We start from the raw sequence: 24,086 nt of genomic DNA, 5'->3' as shown, positions 1-24,086 counted from the left end.
TGTCTTAGCTCGGAAGCCCCTACACCGCTTGAGAGGGTGGGGTTTTTTGTGAATCGGACACTGTCTGTCCACATCCAACTTACTGCTAGCTGACTCTGTGGGCTTGATGGCAGATGTTGATGTAATCTCTGTTTTGCTGGATGAGACGTGGTTCCTTGAATGCGTGTACCTTTTAGGTGAGTTTTCTGGTTTCACTGTTGTCATCCCAAATGAGCTAAATGCAAAACTTGGATCATTACGATTGCGGGCTTTTTTGCAGACAAAGTCAGTGAAGAATAAGAATGGTGGAAACTGGCCTTGGTTTTGCAGCTTGTACGCACTGCCTTGTGTCATCCATTTTTCTTGAAGGCCATACGGCAGTTTCTCCACTATTGGGTTAATGCCGTGAGAGGTATCCAGATAGGCGAGCCCAGGCAAACAACCTTCTAACTTTGCTGACTCCAACTCCCTTAACAAGTCACCAAGCTCTCTTAGGTTGAGAGGGTCCTTGTTGCTGATCTTAGGAAATCTCTCCAGTTTGTCCAGCAGAGCTTTCTCAATTATTTCAGGAGACCCGTAGTTCTCTTCAAGTCGCATCCACGCCATCCTGAGCCCTGCAGCGGGGTCATTGACATGAACAGCTCTGATTCTCCTGACTTACTCAGATGATTGAGGACCTAACCATCTAGTGAGAAGGTCGAGCTCTTCATTGCAGGTGAGTTTTAGCTCTTCAATGATGTTCATGAAGGTAGACTTCCAGTCCCAATAATTCTCTGGACGATCATCAAACTTTGTCATCCCGGATGTCACAAGTTCCCGGCGAGCCATGTAGACAGCAAGGTCATTAATGCCGGTATGGTTCAGAGCAGAGGGCTGCGCTGCTTGCATTCTAAGAGGATGTGTGTGTGGTTGAGGTTCCTGCAGGGGGGTGACACTACATGGATAAATCCCAGGGTAATTCTGAGCAGATGGATGCTTCATATCATTTTCTTCAAAGGTAGTATGGCTCTTGACACGAGCTGGAGTGGAGCTCAGTCCATCAATGGCTGTACGAATGGGACTCAGTTCGTTGTCCTGGAGCGGTGGAGCATGAGAGAAATCGCGTGGCCGACTGGAGGTGATATGGGACTCAAGGTCGGGCAACGACAGCTGACTAGAGTGCATTCTTGAGTGACACTCAACATAATCATTTGTTCTTTTTTCTGTGGAGTCAGGGGGAATTCCTATGATGTCCGCTGCCCTGAGATCTTGTTTAGAGCCGAGTTCTGCTACGGTTGATTCCAAAACCTCCGCCTCAGCTAAAGCCGCTGCAATTTCTTTCTCTTGCTTCAGTGTGGCCAGAGCAGCCTCCATGCCTGCCTCTTCTACTCTTAACTGGGCTTTTTCCACCATGAGTTCAGTTTCTTTTTTGACAAAGGTGGAGCGAGCACGCACTGCTTCAGCTCTTGCGCATGCCTTAGCAGCTGCTAGGCTTGCTGAAGACTTGCAGGAGCTGTTAGAAGAATTAGCAACAGATCTGGTCACATATGACTTCACAGATGTTCCTGGAGATCTAGTCTTCTGTTGATCTTCTGTATCTGGCTTATTGTCCATGATGACTATTCGGCATGCAAGGTACAACTAAACGAGGCAGGAAGACTAATGAGCGTTAGCGGTCTCTGCTATCCAGACTTGCTGTATTATCCCTGGTGTGATGCTGTTTTTTCACCATTCTGTCCCCTGCGTGCGTGGTTCTGGTACACGAAGTGACAGATAGCTAAACATATGCCGTAAGCACTGAAAGCGTTGAATGATGAGTCCGACGTGAAAGTAAAGTTGAGGGCTGTTTACTTGTTTGTCTTCATAAACGTACAACTTACAGTGATTTCCCAGAACTTGTGAAACTACAAAAAATACAAAAAGAAATATGCTCAATAAAGAATTATGCATTTGCTTCACATGGCGAACAGATCTAGGCATTTATATATACATCTCTCCAAATATGCATAAAATCAATAAAATATACAACACTCACTACTTATAAAGATGAAACACAATTCAAACTTACAAACAATGCTTCTCCATGGCATAACACAGGTGGATGCTTAAGGATTAAACAGGGAGACTTCTGGTACGCCTCATTGTGCAAATCCCAATACTAAAATGGCTTCCTGCATTACCCCACTCATGTGACTCTAAACATCCAATAGGAAACTCTTCCTGTATCACCCCACTCATGTGACTCTAAACATCCAATAGGAAACTCTTCCTGTATCACCCCACTCATGTGACTCTAAACATCCAATAGGAATACAAGCCAAACCACATAAAAATTCACTTGACCGCAGTCTCCAAGCTAACCACTAGGAGATGCTAAAATTCTCAATGTGCACATAACATTACACATAGAGTTTGCCTCTTAAAGGCATGTGGTCCTAAATTTTTAATCAGTTATAAAACAGCCTGTTTCAATTTAAGCATTGTTTTCGATAAATTGCATGCTCCAAAAAATGTTTTGTCTCACTCCCATTTCTTCTTGTTGCATATTGAAGCTCTACTTGGAACCTTGTTAAGATCCAACCATGCAAAATATGATTTTTTTTCAAGTGGTCTTAAACTTTTAATCAGGACTGTATATACTGAGGAGATTGGGACAGCAGGTGGAGCAGAAGTAACAATATTATTAATGGTGTCAAATAACGCCATAGGATTACCTGTTCTATTTGTAACCAAGTGTGAGAAACAGTCAGCCCGTGCATCTCTAACTGAACTGTTGAAAGAAAAGATGAAAAGATCCTTTTGCTGAAGGGGATGAATACAAACCGAATTTTCCTTCACTAGTGCTCACCTTTTCCACAAGAACACTTTAAGAGGCGTATGGTGTTTATCTAATTTATCCAAGGTGACAACTTGGAAACAGGAGCTAATCATCTATGTGAATTTTAATATTTCCATCTGTAAGCAATCCTAAACGGCTTAATAGTGGAGAATATTAAATCACTAAACTTCTTTAAAAGCAAACCATTTGGGTTAGGTTGACGATCCACCTGCACAATAAAACAGATTCTTATTCCCGACTCCTGCATGCACCAAGGGCACTGCTGAGGATGCCAAATAAAGATTCAGGCACAAAATATCAAAACAGGAGGATGAGGTATCTTGACCCATCAGATAGCATGGATAAAGGCGTTCATAAACTAAGGCAGACAGCATGCTGGAATCCAGGATAAAACCCGAGTTAAGGTAGCTGCTCTGTACTGTGTTAGCAAATGGCATTAAAGAAGATAACAGGAGGAATTATACCCTTAAGTTTAGTTACAGCGCTACCGGCTGTATTTAAAAGTATTCCCAACTGCTGTGTGATCCATTATTGTAAATTTTATTGTTGTTAGGAAACGATCGAAGGGTTTTCAATGAATACTTTTAAATGTTCGGTTTCCATGCCATATCTCAGAACTAGATGGAGAGTGTGGTTAACCTTGTTGTGGGTTCTTTTACATTTTGAGAGAAGCTAATTGAGTCTAATAATAGATTAAATGCTGTGTTGAGGCTGTCAAAATCATCCACAACAATTATTTTATTTGAACTGAGCACTAAGTCAGATAACAAGTCTGATAAACCTCTGAGTAAGGGCCAAGGGGACAATAGAGAAACAACAAATAAAACTGGTTTGTTATTTTACCAGTTGGGTCGTAACTTTATTTGCTTAATTTACTATCTTCAGCGCTTCTTTTTGTTCTACAGGCATCAAGTACATGAGAAGGAGGAATTCAAAGCCTTAAAGACCCTCAACATTTTCTACCAGGCAGGAACCTCAAAGATTGGAAATCCAGTGTTCTACTATGTCGCCCGCAGGTAGGACTTGGCTTTACTTATTTCTCAATTTAGTAAACTGACAAAATAATAGATAAGAGTGCATTTGTTGTTAGAGACTTTGGTTCATTTTAAATTGCTGTCAAGCCGAAAATGAAATGATGTGGAGGTTTCAAATTAGTCAGGACAGAGCTATTCTGTAAAGATATATTGTATCTGTCAGAATGTGTGCTGGCAAGTTGGATGAATTATTTCTAGATTAGCCACTAACCACATATCCTGTGTATGGTGTTAGTGTGTGATGTTTCCTGGATACCAGTATGCACCTATCAACAGTAGTTGACACAGTATCTGCTTCAAACAGATTGGTTTTTGGTTTTTAAAAATAGGACCCTGTTGTGTCAGTTCTGTCTACGATTGGTGCCTGAGCACGCAATGTAAAAACCATTTTGTATCTGCTTATTTGAGTGTCCCAAAGCATTCACAGTATTGACATCCAAATCTTTATTATTATTGAGTGTGCCAGTACAATAGTACTGAGGCATTGTCTAAGGAGCTTGGGAAAAAAGGTTCTGGACTTCTTTAAGTTTTCTTGAAGACGTTTCACCTCTCATCCTAGAAGCTTATTCAGTTCTAAGCGCAATTGTTGGAGAGTCCCAGTATTGAGGCATTTCCGAAAGTTGATTCAGTTCATCTGGACGTAGCACTTTCAGTGGGAGAAATGTTTCGTCATTCATCCAAGTGACTTCTTCAGTCTCAGCTGACTGCAGGTTTCCCCACCCTTATGAACATACATTTGCATGATGAATGAAACTAGCACCACTGGCGAACAATGGGCTGACAGGTCAGTTTCTTGATCATTAATATGCAAATTGTCATGACCATTGATCAACCACCTATCAAAGGCCATTGTTCAACTTCTATTGATCACTGAGGAATGACCATTGATCAATGGTTATGAGTACCATTCAGAGAGAGTGGGAAGTGGCTGCAGTTCTTCTAAGATTTTGAGATTTTCATCAGTAATGGGGGACATTTAAAAGTTGATGTGCAGCATAAACCTTACCAAGCCTTCCTAATTTTTTGGAATCTCCTTATCTGGATGATTGAGCATGCATCAAGAAATACTGTATATTATTTGTCTGATTTATTATTCTGATTATTATTATTTAGTGTGCCAATGCAATAGCATCCAAGAATTATTATTATTATTATTTTATGGTTGGATATTATTATTATTTGTCAGATTTATTATTCTAGTTATTATGAGTGTGCCAATAGCATTGCATTGAAGCGCCCTTATTTATTATTAATATTATTATTAAGTGTGAGAATGCAAAAGCAGTGGGGCACAACTATTATTTTGCATATTTATCCATCATTGTTTATTTGTTGTTATTATTAATCAGATTTAACGTTGATTGTTGCAAAGCAGCGATCCCAAAATGTATTCTTTTAGTCGCCATTTGCTGTACGTAATAATACTCCGTGTTGCAGGTTGAAGTTGTTTAATGTTAATGAGTTGTCATGAAGCCTTTATTTTTGTCTTTCTAAGTGTCTAACTTTGCAATAACATACAATAATATACAGTATGGTTAACAACACATTAATTTTACAATATCCAACAACTTTGTTAGATGCAGCTGTTTTCACTTTACAGGAACAAGAGTAATATGGGTACCACAAACAGATGTCTCAATTTAAAAATCTCTGCCACATTATTATATACGCTTGTTTTCACACTACAGCAAGAACCTATGTGTAATGATATTACAGTCATTTTACATACAGTCGAAGGACATATGCACATATCAAAAACACATCAATTTTAAAATGTCTGCCACTTTTTTTTAGTAAATCTTCAATTCTGGTGTTTTTTTTTTAATGTTTTATATAGCGCCAAATCACAACAACAGTCGCCTCAAGGCGCTCAGATTGGATTTAGGTCAGGACTTTGACTAGGCCACTCCAAAGTCTTCATTTTGTTTTTTTAAGCCATTCAGAGGTGGACTTCCTGGTGTGTTTTGGATCATTGTCCTGCTGCAGAACCCAAGTGCACTTCAGCTTGAGGTCACAAACAGGTGATCGGACATTCTTCCTCAGGATGTGTTGGTAGAAAGCAAGATTCGTGGTGCCATATAACACAGCAAGTCTTCCATGTGCTAAGGCAGCAAAATAGCCCCAGACCATCACACTACCACCACCCTATTTTAATGTTGGCATGATGATCCTTTTCTGAAATCCTGTGTTAGTTTTACACCAGATGTAATGGGACTCAAACCTTCCAAAGGTACAACTTTTGTCTTTGTCAGTATAGAGAATACAGTCATCAACATGTTTTCTGGTAAAACTGTGATGACCTTCTATGTTCCTTTTGCACAGCAATGGTTTTCATCTTGGAGCTCTGCCATGCAGGCCATTTTTGCCCAATTTGTCATGAACATTGATGTTAGCCCTGCAGTTCTTTGGATGTTGTGCTGGCGTGTTTTGTGACCTCTTGGATGAGTCCTTGCTTCGTTCTTAAGGTTATTTTGGTCAGCAATTCACTCCTTGGAAGGTTCACCACTGTTCTATGTTTTTGCCTTTTGTGGATAATGGTGCTCACTGGAGTCCCACAGCTCTAGAAATGGCTTTATAATCATTTCCAGACTGAGGGATCTCAATTACTTTGTTTCTCATTTGTTCCTGGGTTTCCTTGGCTCGTGACATGATGTATGGCTTTTGAGGATCTTTTTGGTCTACTCCACTTTGTCAGGCAGGTCCTATTTAAATTTCTTGATTGAAGTGTATCAATAATCAGGGCTAGGTGTGACTAGAGAAATTGAACTCAGCTTTCCAAAGTTAATTTATGTTATAATGGGGCAGGGGAGGGATCACCTTTGCACACAGGGCCATCTATGTTTGGATTTGTTTCCCCGAATAATAAACACCTTCATTTAGAAACGGCAGTTTCCATTTTTATAAGCCATTTTTTACAAACCGCTTCTCTCAAAGACATGACAGACACAGGGGTACTCACACCCTTGCTCATTTGAATATCATTTGTTGAATGGTTGGAATCTCCTCTCTCTCTTTGTGTAATAACACCCAGAGATGGGATTAATGAAGGATTTAGGAATTTCGATTCCATTATTGATATCACTTATTTTTTTGATTCCTTATCGGTTGTCACTGGCAGATTAATTGCATGCTGTGGGTCAAATGTTTGTGCATGTTTGTTGGGGTATTTTCCCTCTTTGTTGTGATCAGTGTTGAGTCGTTATTTTAAAAAGTCAGTGTTACACATACAGAACACTTTTTTCAAAGTAATGCAGTAAGTTACTTAATTACTCCTCTGAAAAAGTAATTTGTTATACTACTTGTTACATCACATGGTGGAGAGTCCCAGATTTTGAGCCCTGGTGGGAGTTAGAGTTGTTGAGCACTGTTGATCATGTGCTTCATCGCATGAGCCAAAGTGTGAAAAAGGGTGTGGATCATTATCATCAGAGGTTTTGGGTAAAAACCATTGTGAGACCTTGCCTCACCCTATCATGCGACTTATTGAGATCAACTGACACAAGACGTGAGTGGGCGTTAAAGCATCTGGGAAGGGATCTCAAAACTGGATTATAAGTGGCAGACCAGGTGGTGTGATAAGCAACCCCCTCTGTTCAAGGATGGTCGTTCACAGTGGACATAGATGGCTTCTTTCACTCCTCTTTCAAACCATCTGTCCTCTTTGTCCACAATGTGAACATTGGCATCCTGGACATTGAGAAGACTAGACACCTCAACATTGAAGTTTACCGGAAGCCCACACACAGCCTGGTACCTACTCTTTGACTCCAACCACCCTCTGGAACTAGAAGTGATCCAGCAATATTGGTCAGAAAATGTTCCCTCTAAGGCAGAAGGGAAAGAAAAGGAACACACACATGTAAAGAAAGCTCTGAAAACATGTTTTTATCCCAACATGGGCTTTAATCAAATCAGCAAAGATGCACAGTAAACAAGGTCAGACACCAAATAGGGAGAAACAGAATGACAAACAGAACAAAAATGGCATCCCTTATGTAGCCAGTTTATCAAAGAAACTGACGCACACTCTGACAAAAACTGGTTTGTCCCAAAGACAAACTAAACAACAGACCTCTACATTCGACAAACCCAACAGCCACTTCATAAACGTATGGCACAACATAGAAGAGCCACCTCGACCGGACAAGACTCAAATGTACATCTGCATCTAAAGGATAAAGGTCACTCTTTTGAGGATGCCAATGTAAACCGTTTTTGGTAGCTATTCGTCACATAGTTTTTGCAACATTCTCAACAAATTTTTCCCATTCATTTGAATGGAAGAGCATCTGAAAAAGAGCACCAAGCCAGGCCACTTTGGAGCCTTCCTGCTCAGCCATACTTTATCGCAGACACATCATCCAAACTTTATACGGGTCACAAGGTTGTCCATCACATTTTACACACAGTGCAAACATGAAAGTTAGGTATTTTGTACTTGAGAAGTTGTTGCTGCTCACAATTAAATAATGTTTGCGATACAACTTGTAGGTTTCTCTTGGTAAAGTGTTGTTTGAGACTCAAATTCCTGTTTGCGTTCCTCTTTCAGTTTCACAAGTGGAATTTGCAGTCCTGCAAATGTCTTCATTCGCATACATTTTTCAGTCTGGCACAGGGGTGAAGAGGGGTTTTCACCCACCCAAGACACACTCCCATGCAGTCCTCCCATGCAGATGCGACTGCTGAAAGTTGATTGGTTGACCAGTGGCCTGGAATAGAGAAGGAAGCAATAGCGATAGTCGAGTTCACTCGGAACAGAAGAACTGGGGGGAAAAAAACTTCAGAAATTAAAAAATACAGCATGAAACGCACAGTTGCCGTAGTGCACACTTTTCACTATGTTTAACACTCGATCTCACTTGAGCTCTTTATATGTTATAGCTTCACTCTCCTTTGCGGCTGGCTGACTCACCAACAGCAACAACATGAGCAAAACTGTCTCACAGATTGGCTCACATGCTTTAAACACTGCTTCCGTCTGACAACAGACTCTCTGCAGGCAGTTGGGCAGTCCCCATAGTGGAACGGGAGGAGAACATGCTCACGTGTGTGTATTACACACTGTCCTATTGCTAGTCTTTAACTGGTAAATTGGAAAGCATTTTGTATTTAGAACAGCACTGTTCTAAATGCCTTGGTAGGACCAAAACAGCACAATAGCATTGATTAGGAATCAACTAATAAATGAACCCAGCAGCATGTGTTCAAGCAATAATCTAAATGTTTACCTCTGACATTTTTCTTTGTGTACAGGATTTTAAGAGATATTGTCATGATGATAACAACAGTTGCAACAGTTTTTATACGGCAAATGAAAATGGAACTGCTACATACAGGAAATTACTTATAGATTTAGTGTCCACAAGATTCTAATAACTGTTACACTATGTGTATTGTAGTTTAGATGGTGGTGAGTGCAGTTGTCATGACTATAACAGACAGAATGACTGTTTGTTGAGTTTTGATGTCCAGTTTGCAGCCTTCATTATATAAACGAGTTAGTTTAGGCTTATTGGTTAAAGACCTTGGATGTTCTGTTGTGCTTGTGTGTGAAGAAAAACTATCCATACTTGTTGAAGATGTCCAGATGTAATCCCCAGATTCATTCATACCTGCTTTGCCCTGATACATTCCACTGTCAACAAGTGGAGACTTCGCCTGATAGTTAGGTGTGTTCACTACAGTCCTTGGGGGCAATTGAACATCCAGCCCTTCACTTCTGTTGTTAACCCAGAGTGGTGGCTCCGTAAACCGAGCTGAGTGCCTTTCCCTTCCGGTTACTGGTAAATGGGATTGCCCACAGATGGGTCTTGTATAACAGGGGCACCCCAAAACGGTTGCACGGGTTTTCTCTGACCATCTAAGGAGCTTTGTTATGTGTTCTTCTTCTTCACAAGCCCAGGGATTATCCCCAAGAGTAATGATCTCCAGTCCTATTAGGTCATCAAAGATTCCCTCAGACAGCCAGGTGAAGCGGTTAGCATGCAAATAAAACTGGGCCAGTCGGGGCAGTCGATCCAACGATCCGGGCAGGATCTGCAACAGATAGTTATGTGACAAGTCAATGATCTCCAGATTGTGTGGCATGTTTGTGGGCACTGTCCAAAACCTGTTATGACTGAGGTTAAGAGACTGTAGACTCAACAGTGTGTTATTGATAAAGACCACTCTCTCTAGCTCATTATCTGATAGATCCAGTACTTTCAGGTTCCAGTGGTAGGCTGTGTCATTTTTGTCTAGAGAGCGTAGATGGTTCCCTGCTGCTCGAATGTCCCACAGAGACCGTGGCAGGGCAGGGGGGAGACTCTCCAGGCGGTTGTAGGACAGATCCAGGGTGCGCAGATGGGCATAGTGGCTGAGCTGGTTGTCCACACCGTGCAAGCTGCCAAAAGAATGTCATATTTAATCGCCATATTTATCACCATCATAATTGTAATAGAATGGTAATATTGCTAATTGGATTGATGAATAATCAAATGGCTAAAAAAGCTAAAGCATGAATGTTTGCTAGTGTAAAAACACTCTGAGTGCTTAGAAGGATTAGAGAAGCGCTTAATAAATATCAGTTGATACCATATAGCATGATTATAAGCACAGAAGTATGACAGGAGTCTGAATATTGGGATCTTGTAAAAGCCTTGATCATCTGGAGTTAAAAAAAACTACTCATATTGTGTTCATATTGAACACCTTTAAGACAAAGGAAAAGATAGTAGATTACCAAAGATACAGGCCTCCTTTCCAGCCTGTGAAAGTTTGTGGCTTGGACATAGAGATGGTAACAAAATATAAATATCTAGGTTTACACCTATACAACAAACTAAACTGGTCCTGAATACAGGAGCCATCTCTCTCTCTTTTTTTTTTTTTAAGGAAACCAAGATCTCTTGAAATCTGCAGTAAATTGCTGCAGATGTTCTTTCAGTCTGTGGCACTAACTGTTCTATGCTGCACACTTCTACTGGGAAGCCAGTGTCAGAAACAAGGATGCATGAAGACTGGACCTACTAGTGTAAGCTGTAATTGCTGTAATTTGAGCCATACTGGGGGAGATGGTGGAAAGATGCATACTAAATCCATTAGAAGCCATTCTGAATAATTTTGATCACCCACTTTACAAAATCTTTATGGAACAAAAAAACGGATATCAGTTTTTTTCATCTCATATAAGTAGCAGATGAGTGATGTCAGATATATGAGCTCAATCAACAATCACGTTATTCTTATTCTGTTATGAACAGTTGCTATTAGTTCCAAGTTCATTTTTAGAAGTTCCTTAAAGGCTTTTACTTGCAAGTGTGTATGTAAAAATCTATTATTATTAATTTACAAGTTCAGGACGCTTATCTGGGACAGCCATATATTTTAACAGTCAGATCCTCTAGTTAAGTAAATTTCTGCTTAACCATATGCTACTTATTCTGTTACCTGTTACATGCACATGTATCTAAAAGTGAGTCATGTAATATAATGTCTAAAAGTGGAGCATTTGAGAGGTGCAGGAGCTTACCTGTTAAAAGAAAGGTTGAGAAAGCGAATGTTATGCTGCAGACCAGGCGGTAACTTGGTCAGGCCTCGTGAAGAGCAGTCCACAACTCGATGGCCTCCACTGCAGGAGCAGGCAGCAGGGCAGATGGACAGCACCCAGCCTCCCAGCAGCCCACACAGCAGCAATAGGAGTAGGTAGAGCACAGATGCAGAGCATACAGGCATGCTTAGAGCTCTAGAAGTGAGACAAGTTTTTAAAGTAGTAGGTTAGATATCAAGCTGGCTAGTTCTAGTACATGAAATTTCGTAATATTTAAACTTTAAATGAATACTTCCATTGTTTCAAATATTCTATATTTCTCTGTAAGAATCTGACGTAAATGTCAGATTATTTACTGAAATTAGATTTTTTTTTGCTGACGTAGTCCAGATATCTTTGGCAAGTGTACTGACAGAATATATTTTAAGTGATTTTTTTTTTAAGTGCAGTTACTATAGCTCAGGAGGTAGGGCAGGATGTCTACTAATCTGAAGGTGGGTGGTTTGATCCCTGCTCCCGTCTGCGTGCCACATATACATAACTCCAAGTTGCTCTTCTATGCATCCACTGGACTATGAACAGGTATAACCGTTAGAAAGCAAGAGCTGTTGTAGGAAAAGCATACAATGCTTTTATTATTGTGTGAATGAGGCAAGTTGTATAAAGCGCTTTGACTACTCAGGTACAGTAGAAAAGCAATATATGAGAACCAGTCCATGTAACTTTATGTACTTCTGATGTGATAGGAAGTAGGTATACATGAATCAAGTTGATCTAACAGTATTATTTTTTGTATGCTTGTGACAGGGCTGGGCTGCAGTCGCATCCCATGTTTATGGAGAACACGGTGCTTAATCACCATCAGTCTTTTGTTGATTGTGTAGGTATTTCAGTTAGAAAATCTTTTGGGGGGGTCGAATGCATTATATGTCAAAGGCAAGTGAATAATTGTCCTAAAAGATTTTAACTTGAGTATTGACCAAAATAATCATGAATATGATTGTGATGCAATACTTGAGCTAATGTCCGAATGTAGCAACAGCATCTACAGTGCATATGATACAATAATATAGCAGAATGACACCAAGTTTCACTGTAGCTCAGAGGTGTTTGATGGTTGTAATCATAGATCATTGTACATAGCTCATTAGAGAAGATCCATTTTAACTGTATACTATATTAGTCACAGTTCTATGTGACAAAACTATAAATATCAATAGAAACCATAATTTCATTAAAAATATTAAAAACACAAACCTAAAGTGCATTTTTACTGAGTGACCCTCCATCATATATTGGATTCCTAAATGTGACTCTTTGGTCTTGTCTTTGAGAACTTTTAACTGTGGCCCACCAGTTAACATTTTCAGCATTTTGGCATTTTATCTTCAAATTGAGTCCTTAGCAGCCTTTAATCTTGCCTTCAGAGATCAATTTTAATGTCTTGTCAATTCAGACTGCTCTTCTGACCAAAACAGTCATTGAGCTAAGTCAGTAACATTATTGTTATGTAATATCATTGATGGTGTTTAAGAAAATTAGTTACATTTAATGCTATTTGTTAGTTAGTAAGTGAATGACTGCAGAAATGGCACGTGCATTGTGAATTCACCACTTAAACTCATCAGACTCTCTTCTCAGTACTGTTGCCATACTGAAGTAGGGTGGTTTTAAGTAGCAACCAGCTTGAAGATGTGCCAGTAGGACATGCGCTCAGAATGCTGCAGTGACATTCAGTTCATTCAAGCCAATAAACTGTGTTTCCACAACTGCAGTTCATATTCTGATCTAAAGACTACTCGATCACAAGCACTGAATATGATAAATATATTCTGGAAATTTCTTCAAGCTGTCGCTTTATGTGCTTGATGATAGCAGTTGCCACTGCTATGACTCTGCTTTACGTTGCTAGCTTCTATATTTAAGTACTATAATGTGACTTTGTCAATGCCTCCATGGAATAGTAAAAAGAAAAAAATCTGCATAGCGACAGAGCACAGACTAGCTTTATCATGAGCCAGCACTACATTACATTAATTTACTGCAGCCATCATGTGCATGTGGATCTCCCCTTTTAAAATCACTCACCTTATGCTTTCTAGTGTCTGTTTATCATCTTTCCTTTTTTCTTCTCGTTTCCTCCTCAAGCTCTTGTTGTGTCCTTTCTTTGTGCCTCTCTTTGCTGCTCAAGAGTCTCAGATTCCTGTTTCTGGTTGTTGTGTGGCAGTATACAATACTACCTTCTGTCGCTGGTGCTGTGTCCTGTTTACTGCTCTGCAGGCTCCTGATGCAGCTGGAGCTCCAGGTTAGGGAGGAGAGAGAATTGCAGCAGCAAGCCAAGCCTACTGCTGATGAAGCAAGCAATAACTCGACGTGTGTGTGTGTTTGTGTGTGCATATATATACCGTGTCACGGTTCGATATTTTTTCAATACAAAAAAATGTTCATGCCTTTTTAATTTGTCATTTATTAAAATTAGAAATATATATTTTAACTCAAAAGTACAGTTTTTAAATGTAATGTTGCTGAAACAACAAAGTAATAAAAAAATAAATCTAATCTATCTGATCGAGGAATCGCTCATCTTTGGAAAAGAGGGTTTATTACAGAGAAATGTCTCTTTCCAAAATAAAAGCTATACTATACGCTTCTTCTGGGCTATATTCTCAGCAGCATATTAAACATATCAGGTCCCCATGAGGAGAATCATGTGCTAACGGCTGTCTAAATGACTCGGGTAAAGTTTGTAGCATGCGTGCTTTTTGTTTTTGTCTGCTTCCACTTGTCTTTGCACTAGGATGATGTCAGCGTGAATGTGCAGTCATATTCGTTGTGTTCCCACTAGTGCTGTCAGCGTTAATCTCGTTAAAATGACATTAATGCCATAACGCGGCAAATCTCCGTTAACGAGTTACCGCGGATCGCCCCGTGCGTGGGGCTGGACGGTGTCAATACGTTAACAAGCTAACTGCGCTAACGCACTAGTTCCCACCAATTGAGCATTGCGTGGGACATCCGACATACTGTTTTACTTTAGTCCATGACGCGCTTACCTTCAGGGTCATACGTCACATGAAAACCAAAATAGTTCCAAACGCCAGATCTGAATGAGGGTGGGGGAGGTTCAATTTCGGGTAGCGTTGAGGCAGTTGCCATGTTGCAACGAGCTTAGCTTCTGTCTTGCTAGCTTGCGCTGCGCTCAGTGGCTCTGCACTCGACAGTGCAGCCTAGGCGGAGTAGTCGAACGCAGATCCACTGAGCTCTCAACACAGACAGCATCGTCAGAAGAAAAGTTGATAAAATTTTGTACTGTTCGATACATATGCGTACCGAACCGAAAGCACTGTATCGAACGGTTCAATATCGATACGAGTATCGTTGCACCCCTAATAAATAAATATATATATATATGTGTGTGTGTGTGTGTGTGTGTGTGTGTGTGTGTGTGTGTGTGTGTGTGCGTGTGTGTGTGTGTATATACAGTGGGGCAAAAAAGTATTTAGTCAGCCACCGATTGTGCAAGTTCCCCCACTTAAAATGATGACAGAGGTCAGTAATTTGCACCAGAGGTACACTTCAACTGTGAGAGACAGAATGTGAAAAAAAAATCCATGAATCCACATGGTAGGATTTGTAAAGAATTTATGCGTAAATTAGGGTGGAAAATAAGTATTTGGTCAATAACAAAAATACAACTCAATACTTTGTAACATAACCTTTGTTGGCAATAACAGAGGTCAAACGTTTACTATAGGTCTTTACCAGGTTTGCACACACAGTAGCTGGTATTTTGGCCCATTCCTCCATGCAGATCTTCTCGAGAGCAGTGATGTTTTGGGGCTGTCGCCGAGCAACACGGACTTTCAACTCCCGCCACAGATTTTCTATGGGGTTGAGGTCTGGAGACTGGCTAGGCCACTCCAGGACTTTCAAATGCTTCTTACGGAGCCACTCCTTTGTTGCCCGGGCGGTGTGTTTTGGATCATTGTCATGTTGGAAGACCCAGCCTCGTTTCATCTTCAAAGTTCTCACTGATGGAAGGAGGTTTTGGCTCAAAATCTCACGATACATGGCCCCATTCATTCTGTCCTTAACACGGATCAGTCGTCCTGTCCCCTTGGCAGAAAAACAGCCCCATAGCATGATGTTTCCACCCCCATGCTTCACAGTAGGTATGGTGTTCTTGGGATGCAACTCAGTATTCTTCTTCCTCCAAACACGACGAGTTGAGTTTATACCAAAAAGTTCTACTTTGGTTTCATCTGACCACATGACATTCTCCCAATCCTCTGCTGTATCATCCATGTGCTCTCTGGCAAACTTCAGACGGGCCTGGACATGCACTGGCTTCAGCAGCGGAACACGTCTGGCACTGCGGGATTTGATTCCCTGCCGTTGTAGTGTGTTACTGATGGTGACCTTTGTTACTTTGGTCCCAGCTCTCTGCAGGTCATTCACCAGGTCCCCCCGTGTGGTTCTGGGATCTTTGCTCACCGTTCTCATGATCATTTTGACCCCACGGGATGAGATCTTGCGTGGAGCCCCAGATCGAGGGAGATTATCAGTGGTCTTGTATGTCTTCCATTTTCTGATGATTGCTCCCACAGTTGAATTTTTCACACCAAGCTGTTTGCCTATTGTAGATTCACTCTTCCCAGTCTGGTGCAGGTCTACAATACTTTTCCTGGTGTCCTTCGAAAGCTCTTTGGTCTTGGCCATGGCGGAGTTTGGAGTCTGACCGTTTGAGGCTGTGGACAGGTGTCTTTTATACAGATGATGAGTTCAAACAGGTGCCATTCATACAGGTAACGAGTGGGGGACAGAAAAGCTTCTTACAGAAGACGTTACAGGTCTGTGAGAGCCAGAGATTTTCCTTGTTTGAGGTGACCAAATACTTATTTTCCACCCTGATTTACGAATAAATTCTTTACAAATCCTACCATGTGGATTCATGGATTTTTTTTTCACATTCTGTCTCTCACAGTTGAAGTGTACCTCTGGTGCAAATTACTGACCTCTGTCATCATTTTAGGTGGGGGAACTTGCACAATCGGTGGCTGACTAAATACTTTTTTATATATATATATATATATATACATACACACACACACACACACACACACACACACACACACGTGTAAATACATTTATTGCTGCTTTGTAGTCCATGTCCACAAATACAGATTTGTTTGCTTTTTAAACAGCTTTCTATTGGCTTTTTAACAACAAGGTGTGTTTTAGGTCACTAAAAAATGAACTTTCGAAAAACTTCTTGCAAGTTGTTCCGAACCTATTTTTCTGCTGTTAAGTGCACGCAAGAAAAACTAAGAACTTATCTTGCAACATCAAAGGTGTGTGCCTTTACCACCTTTTCTGATGTCAGTCTATGCACCATTTTAGTGTTTGTAGGCCTATGATTGGCCAGTATTTCTTTGGTAAGGGTTACAGTTGTCGTCAAACACACCTTTTTAATGGTTTCTTTGAGCTGGCAGGGTATTGGCTTGCTGCCAGTGTGTTTGGGTTCTCACTGGTGGCTGTTCAGAGTACCCAGTCTTCTTGGAGTCACTAAGTGGGGTGCTGTTTGAAGATGATGTGGTTCTGTTAGATTATTGATTTTGAGGCAGCAGAAATTAGAATCTGAGTCCATGGTCGTCAGGCGGCAAAGGGTCCAAGTGCTCACTCTGGGTCAGGGATGAGTTGCTGCCTTAAGTGGAAGAGAATGGAGTAAGAGATTGACAGATGGATTTGGGCTGGAGCTGCAGTGATGCAGACATCCTGTTATGATAAAAGCGAATCTCCCAATTTACCGGTTGATCCTACATCCCTACCCTCACCTATAGTCAAGAGCTTTGGGTATTGACTGAGAGAACGGGATCGCAAATTTGTTTCTATGTCCAACTCATGGGAAGAGTTCCTCCCAGTTTTTGTAAATCTTCAGTTCTCCTTCTTAGATCTTCACTGAGTTGCTTGGACTTTATCATTCTTCTGAGTATTGGTCTAGCCAGTCAGTGCGGTCAAACAAAGCCTTTTATGCTGGAAAAAAGAAACTGCCAGTTCATCAATCGCGGTCACTAACAAGAAGGTTTATGTTAGCGTATGAATTCATTTGAGCTTGTATGTCTACTTTTGATGCTATGAGGATTACTTGCTTGTGGGAATGAAAGAGACATACGAGTCAATGGAACTCATTTTGAAGCTGATCAACTTGAATAATTGTGATGACCTGAAGGTTGTGGCACTGCTGTTGGGTCTACAGTTGGGGTACACAGAACACATGTGCTTTCTGTGCCTATGGAACATTCGTGATGATAGCAATCATTACAAAGTGAAGCAGTAGCCACCCAGAGTTAGATGAGATAAACCTTTATTAGTTCCACATGTGGAAAATCTGTTGTGTCACAGCAGAAAGTGGACAGTGCAAAGTTACAGTAGCAAAAATTAAGAATAACAATAGAATAGGATAAGATATTAAGAATAAGATGCTATATACAATAGAATAAAATATTTTATGCAATAGAAAAAAATACTATGTTGTCGGAAAGAAAAAAAAAACAAAAAACTGTTGGCCGATACAATGTGCTACATGCATCACTAGTTGATCCACTAAAAGTGTACTTTCCGCCACTTCACATTAAACTAGGCCTAATGAAAAACTTTGTCTTGGCAATGGATCGTAATGGAAATGGCTTCCAGTATCTGAAGGATAGGTTTGGAAAAACCAAAACTGATGCCAAGCTAAAAGTAGAAATTTTTGTTGGTCCTGAAATCCGCTAAATGATGCGTGATGACACATTCAGATCCAAACTGAACATGAATTCGCCGCTTGGGATGCATCTGTGCTAGTTGTGCACAACTTTCTTGACAACCATCAGGCTGAAAACTACGTTGAACTTGTAAGCAACATGTTAGCAGCATATCAGCAACTCTGCTGCTGAATGCGACTCAAAATGCATTTATAGCGGGGGGGGGTTTTTCACTCCAAATTTGGGTGGTGTGAGTGATGAACATGGAGAACAATTCCACCAAGATATTGCCAGCATGGAGAAAAGATATCAAGGCCACTTCAACCCCATAATGATGGGCAATTACTGCTGGCTTCTGCAGCGGTCAACAGCAGAGACTCACAAGCGCAAAAGCAAGTGCCTACAGCACTTTTTAACAGTGTATGTACATTCCATAAACACTCAAGTGAACTATCTATTTACACGTTTGTTAAAGTGTACAAGTTTTTGTAATCTCTCACAGTTTTAAATCAAAATTTAGTTATGTACAGTGCCCATATAACGACTATAAAATCAGTTTCCTTTTCCGTCTGTATGAATAGCCAATGATACTGTGTATAACTTCAGAACCTGACATCCTAGACAAAATCCGACTACAGATTTGGACTCAGCACACTTGATTTAGTATACGACACATGAAATACCACAACTAGCAAACAAAAGTGTTTGTTTTATGATCCTGTGTTTTAGAAAATTCTAAATAAATCAAACCCTGCACACATAATGTTTTTTATAAAGTTCTTAAAGCTGTGTTCTGTACAATCATATCACACTAGAAAGAACAGTTCAAAGGAAACATTAAAAGCCCCAAATTACCTTTACATTCATATCTGTGATGAGTATCTATGATGAGTATACATAAACCACTTTGCATCATGGTTTGCATTTTCTTTTCAAAGCAAAAGCAAAGCAAATCCCTGTTTTTAAAAATTGTGTAGACCTGTGGACTTTGCTGATTAAAATTAAGCCACTATGCATTTACAGGCTAGTAAAAGCATCATGACTAGAATTATCATCAGTTTTATAATTCCAAGGCTAATAAACATGTAGATTAAATATGGCAAGATAATCTGCATGCAGAGTTTCCACTGGTCCGTCCATCAGACTGTGAGCCCCACCTATTGCTCCTCGGTTACACTGTTTTCATGAAAAAGCAGAAATGAACTTTGCGCACACACACCAAGCAACTTTTCTCTGCTGAATGTGTAAGAAATAGGTGTTAGTGTGTTAGATTTATGCCTGAATGTTGCAATGTGCTATTAAAACTGCAATGCATGCATTCATGCACATGACACAGTAACACAAGATGACTCATAATCTGATGGTAAATAATGTTTTGTGTTCTCTGTACATCTTAGCTCAGGTAATAGGGCAGGTCATCTGCTAATCTGAAGGTTAGGGGTTCCATCCCTACAGTTTGCATGCCAAATATCCTTTCGCAAGATACTAACACCCCCGTTGCTCTCCGATGCATCAGTTGGAGTATGATTGCGTGTGAATGTTAGATAGAAAGCACTTGCATAGAAAGACTTATTTTCTTAAATCAAAAGGATATTGATTCTCTTTCAGCTTCCTCACATTTATCCAAATTGCCACGCTGTTTTCAGAGAGAAACACTTGTGTGAAACCTGAGCTTAAACTGGAAATTTGAGCCACTAATTTGCGCTGCTCTTGGCACAAGGCTGGTTTTTACTGCAGTTAACTGCATCTTTTTATAAAAAATAAAGCACATTCTTAATAGATCCCCCAGCAATTGCGACATCACAGTAATTTGTCTCACTTAGTAAATCTGTCCCATAGCATCTAAAATTAAATTCATCTTATTTGTTATATTTTACTGTTGTGATACTAGGTAACTAATTTTATCCTGCCTGTTAAGGCAGTGCTATCTATCACTTATTCCAGCAGACTATTCTGGAGTAAAATTATACTAAAGACTGCAATATAACAAAGGACTTTACTAATTAGCACCAGTTGCACAGAACCTTAAGTACTATTATTAATTAATACAGATCTTGAGCTTATATAGCATTCTGTGTTCTTCGTGCAAGGCTACAGTTCAATCAGAAGTAGTTTTTATTGCAGCAGTGTGAGGTTCTTATTTCAGCTGTGAATTTAATGAACTGTTGTTAAAAACTATATCAGGAGGATATTCAATGAAAATGGGGAAAGGCACTCACAGATAACATTTACCAGAGCTGAGCAACTTTTTTTTAAATTATATTGTGTTTTGTCATGAATGGTCAGATGGGCCATCTCAGTGAATTATGGAGTGGTGTTTTCTCCTCCCTTTTCTTAAAGGATGGTCCAGTGTACACTATGCTAAAGGAACCAATAAAGGAAGAATTTACCCTCCTTCCCTTACTATTTGGAGAATTGGTACAGCTCTTATTATGGCCATCACACAGATACTTCAGGTCACGTCTGAGTTTCTGTTTTATGATGGTGGCACCTATACTTATACTACCACGCCAGAGAAGTAAAACTTGTAAAGACAACGATCAATGATTAGTCTTTGAAAGCTTTGTGGTTTTATGCAATTTAATTCATTAACTCAAAAAGTATTGGATAATTATCAAATGGATAATTGTTAAACATAAAATTGTTTTCTCTTAATATTTTTTAATACCTAGCATTCTAATCAACTTAAATGATGATCAGTATTGCCATATTAAACTAAATGCGGTTGCACAGCTAGGTCCATTGCTGACTAAAAACGCCACGCTATGTAAGTGAGAAACAGAAATGGAAAATTAGAGTAATGAGGGGGTTTTTGTTTGTCTTTCACAAATGTGATTGTAAAGAAACAACCCAATGGTGAACAATGGAACATTATTTTAATTAAGAAATTTTAAAAGGTTATTGAAAATTTTTTCAATTATTTCTTTTGAAATAATTTAATTCTCTGCAAATTGAGCAGAGAGCTAAAACAATTTATTTGCATTATATTAGTTGTACAAGCTCCACTGTTACTAATGTTGAACTAAATTATAAAAGGCTGCCTGAGAAACGTGCTTCTGAGGTTTACATAAGCTTAATTGTTTTTGGAATTAAAGATAAAAAGTAACGTTTGCAGAAAGGTTCTGAATGTCATTTAAACGAAACTAAAGCCATAGCGCACCTCCAGATTTTTACATGCAATTGTAAGTACAGGAAATTGTATTGGGGGATATTTAGTTTTCTTTCTTTTCTATTGCATATGCCATATTGTGCAAAACGGATATTATTAAGATAGGCATGTATGTACCAGAGCTTGCTTTTGATGTGGCCAAACGAACTGAATGATATTTGAAATGAGACAGATCTTATTCACATGAATGTTAAAAAGGAAGCTTCCTGTTCACATCATGGTATGGTATTTATTCACACTGTTACATGACACAGTGTAAATAAAACTGCTTGCTGTGCAATGTTATTATCTGTTAGCAGCAAGAAAATGCCCCTACATGTAGCGTATGATTATTATTTTGCATATTCCTACTCTTACTAACACAGAAAACTACAATTAATCAACCTTACTATGTTGTTCTTCAGGTTTTGCTGTAGAAATCATGGTTAACATCACACAATCTCAATTATTTCCGAATGCACTAACAACATGGTTTCCTGTTTTTGTAGTTACCTTTGCTGCTACCAGGAAACCAATGAAGGGTGTTATAACTGGTACCCTACAATTGCTGGATTTGTTTAGAGATCAAGTTCGCTTAAGGTTCCATAAGGGCATTGTTCATTTGTTCAGACATATTTTCCATGACTTCAGATTGATTTGACTGATTTGCAGAAAGGTCTTGATGGAGGATTGAATTATTTGTGGACACAGGGTTGTTAGTTTGCAAAGAGACAGCCGAAACACAGTTTTCAGCAGTCTCTGCGATGTCTACTGTGGTTTTCATTTCAGGAAAAACTGCATTAGTCCCATTGCTTTCTGGTCCATCATTTCCATCGACTGTTTGGCCAAATGTGGTCCCCTGGTTTTTATCTCCAAATGTAGTAACTTGAGTCATGTCTTCTAACTCCTCATCTGTTTCCGGAAGCAAGGACAATCTTTTGGACAGTCTTGCAGGTAGAAAGCTGGCTACAGAAATTCGGTTAGGTGGCCTCATTGTTACCTGGCCATTGCTAGCTCCACCCTCTAGAAATGGCGAAGGACCCGCCCAGTCTGTAGTTGATACCTGCTGCTTCTGAAGCTTCCGTTTCTTAATAAAGATGATCAGGAATCCTACCATCATCACTAACAGGGATCCACCGATTAGTCCGGCCACTACTTTACCATGGTTAGTTTTCTTTGTTTCTGAAGGTTCTTGTATTTTCCTTTTTCTGATATTGTTGATGGATGTTGAAGTTTTGTATAAGCCTGTGGAATGTTTCACATCATCACCTGTAGCTGGACTCATGCTTTCAGACTTGTCTTCTTCAGGTGTGGTAAATGTGTTAGTAGTTGAGATGAGTTTTGTAGACTTCGGTGAAAATGTAGGTGGATAGGGGTTTGTGTGCCTCCTAACGTGTGTGCTTAATGTCTTCTGGCTTTGGGTTGAGTTGATTATCACTGGAGTTACACTTGTAGGTGTTGCTGGGGTGCCAGTTAGATCTGTCATCGAAGATTTGATGACTGTAGATTGTATTTCTGTTAAGGATTCCATGGAAGTACTGTTTAAGTGAGGCGATGCAGAACTGGTAGGAGCTGGTGCTGTCTTAGTATTAGGTAGGATCGTATTCGAGGGCATTGTTTGACTTCTTCGTTGTGCGTCTTTCGTGGCAGGTATTTTCTCTGAGTATGCCTGAGTATGTGTTGTCAGCTCATTGTGAGAGAATGATTCTACAGTTACCACAGAGCTGAAGACTTCACTTTGATTAGATGTCACTGCATTGCTTGATGTCACTGCATTGCTTGCTGCCAGTGGCAGCAGCCATATGAACGTGAGGCTTGTAAAATCTGTGGTCATTGCTGTCCTCAGAATGGCTACTGTGTCTCTGAAGCTAGAACAGAGGAAATTATTTTGTCAGAGCACGTAGTCTGAAGTAGTATCATTTGAATAAAGAACGTTTAGTGATATGCAATATAATATGTTTTAGGAAATGGTAAGTTCCTCAAAATGCTCGTAATCCACCATAGGTTTGAAGGGTACGCAATTTACCAGTTTCAAACACTGCTTTTACCATTTTCATCTAATTTACATTTATGTATCCTCTGTTGTTTAATAACATTTTACACATAACATTTAGTTTTTAGGTGTGTGTGTGTGTATAGATATAGATATGTCTCAATTTCACATAATCATCAATTTAAAGTTGTCAAGCTGTGAGTTGGACCCAAAACTGTATCAGTAATCTAGTAATTTAGATTTACATACCAGTGTCTGTACACAGGTGAACACTCCAAGCTGTTGGTTGTGTCCTTCCAGGGTGTATTAAAAGCTGAATATTGCTGTTGCTGTCTGGCAGAGTTGCTGTCTCTAAGGAAGTAAGATCTTGGGGGTTGGACAGTTTGTCGCTGCTGAAATTTCGAGACTGATTCTTGCACCACTTACAGGAAGCGTGACATGTGAAATCATTCTCAGTGTCCTATGTTAAATATAGTAGTTCATGTTTTACAACCAAGTCTTGTGTTAAAAATGTTTGCTGAAACAATGCTGAATTAATCTGTAAAATTCTAAAGATTGACTTTTAAAAAGCGTGAATTTTAAATTTTCATGAGTGCTCTTTGGTTTTAAGAAGGAAAAGGCATTCTTTAAGTTTAAATGTCTAGAACAGTAACATATCATAACTGAAATAGCAGCATGGTAGCAGCTCATGTCTTTTTTAGGACATAGTTTGAGTAAGGTAAGGACATTTATAAGCCACACCATTGATGCCTATGAAAGGTAAACTCACCTTGTTATCATACTGCATTCTCAACCACAAAATCTACAGGATCTGCGATACACAAACAAACATACAAACAGAGA

The 24,086-nt window shown here is 39.7% G+C and overlaps 4 protein-coding genes across 5 annotated transcripts in view; 1 reads left to right on the top strand and 3 right to left on the bottom strand.

Annotated features, from left to right (window-relative positions):
* Positions 1-24,086, top strand: part of nf1a (neurofibromin 1a) — a 143,178-nt gene that overhangs the window by 90,559 nt on the left and 28,533 nt on the right. Inside the window, exon 35 of the mRNA XM_040036473.1 lies at positions 3,703-3,813. Within this exon, the coding sequence (XP_039892407.1) occupies positions 3,703-3,813 (111 nt within the window). The remainder of the gene's footprint in view (positions 1-3,702; positions 3,814-24,086) is intronic.
* LOC120736407 lies at positions 590-2,547 on the bottom strand. The gene is made up of 2 exons (XM_040036465.1): positions 2,027-2,547; positions 590-1,862 (listed from the first exon to the last, which is right to left on the bottom strand). Exon 2 carries the CDS (start codon positions 1,570-1,572, stop codon positions 637-639), a length of 936 nt encoding a protein of 311 aa, XP_039892399.1. The 5' UTR covers positions 1,573-1,862; positions 2,027-2,547; the 3' UTR covers positions 590-636.
* omgb (oligodendrocyte myelin glycoprotein b) lies at positions 8,989-13,824 on the bottom strand. Of its 2 annotated transcripts, XM_040036463.1 has the most exons (3): positions 13,448-13,824; positions 11,342-11,554; positions 8,989-10,213 (listed from the first exon to the last, which is right to left on the bottom strand). In XM_040036463.1, exons 2-3 carry the CDS (start codon positions 11,542-11,544, stop codon positions 9,232-9,234), a joined length of 1,185 nt encoding a protein of 394 aa, XP_039892397.1. In that variant the 5' UTR covers positions 11,545-11,554; positions 13,448-13,824; the 3' UTR covers positions 8,989-9,231. The 2 variants fall into 2 exon arrangements, with proteins under 2 accessions (XP_039892397.1, XP_039892396.1); XM_040036462.1 differs by lacking the exon at positions 13,448-13,824 and having other exon boundaries at positions 11,342-11,706.
* On the bottom strand, positions 17,707-23,736 carry LOC120736403 (protein EVI2B). The gene is made up of 2 exons (XM_040036454.1): positions 23,493-23,736; positions 17,707-23,118 (listed from the first exon to the last, which is right to left on the bottom strand). The coding sequence occupies exon 2, from the start codon at positions 23,082-23,084 to the stop codon at positions 21,846-21,848; it is 1,239 nt and encodes a 412-aa protein (XP_039892388.1). The 5' UTR covers positions 23,085-23,118; positions 23,493-23,736; the 3' UTR covers positions 17,707-21,845.

This window comes from Simochromis diagramma, unplaced genomic scaffold (assembly GCF_900408965.1).
Source record: "Simochromis diagramma unplaced genomic scaffold, fSimDia1.1 OVJJ01000324.1, whole genome shotgun sequence".
In the NCBI taxonomy this organism is placed as follows: Eukaryota; Metazoa; Chordata; class Actinopteri; order Cichliformes; family Cichlidae; genus Simochromis; species Simochromis diagramma.
This window is presented reverse-complemented; position numbering and strand designations above follow the sequence as displayed.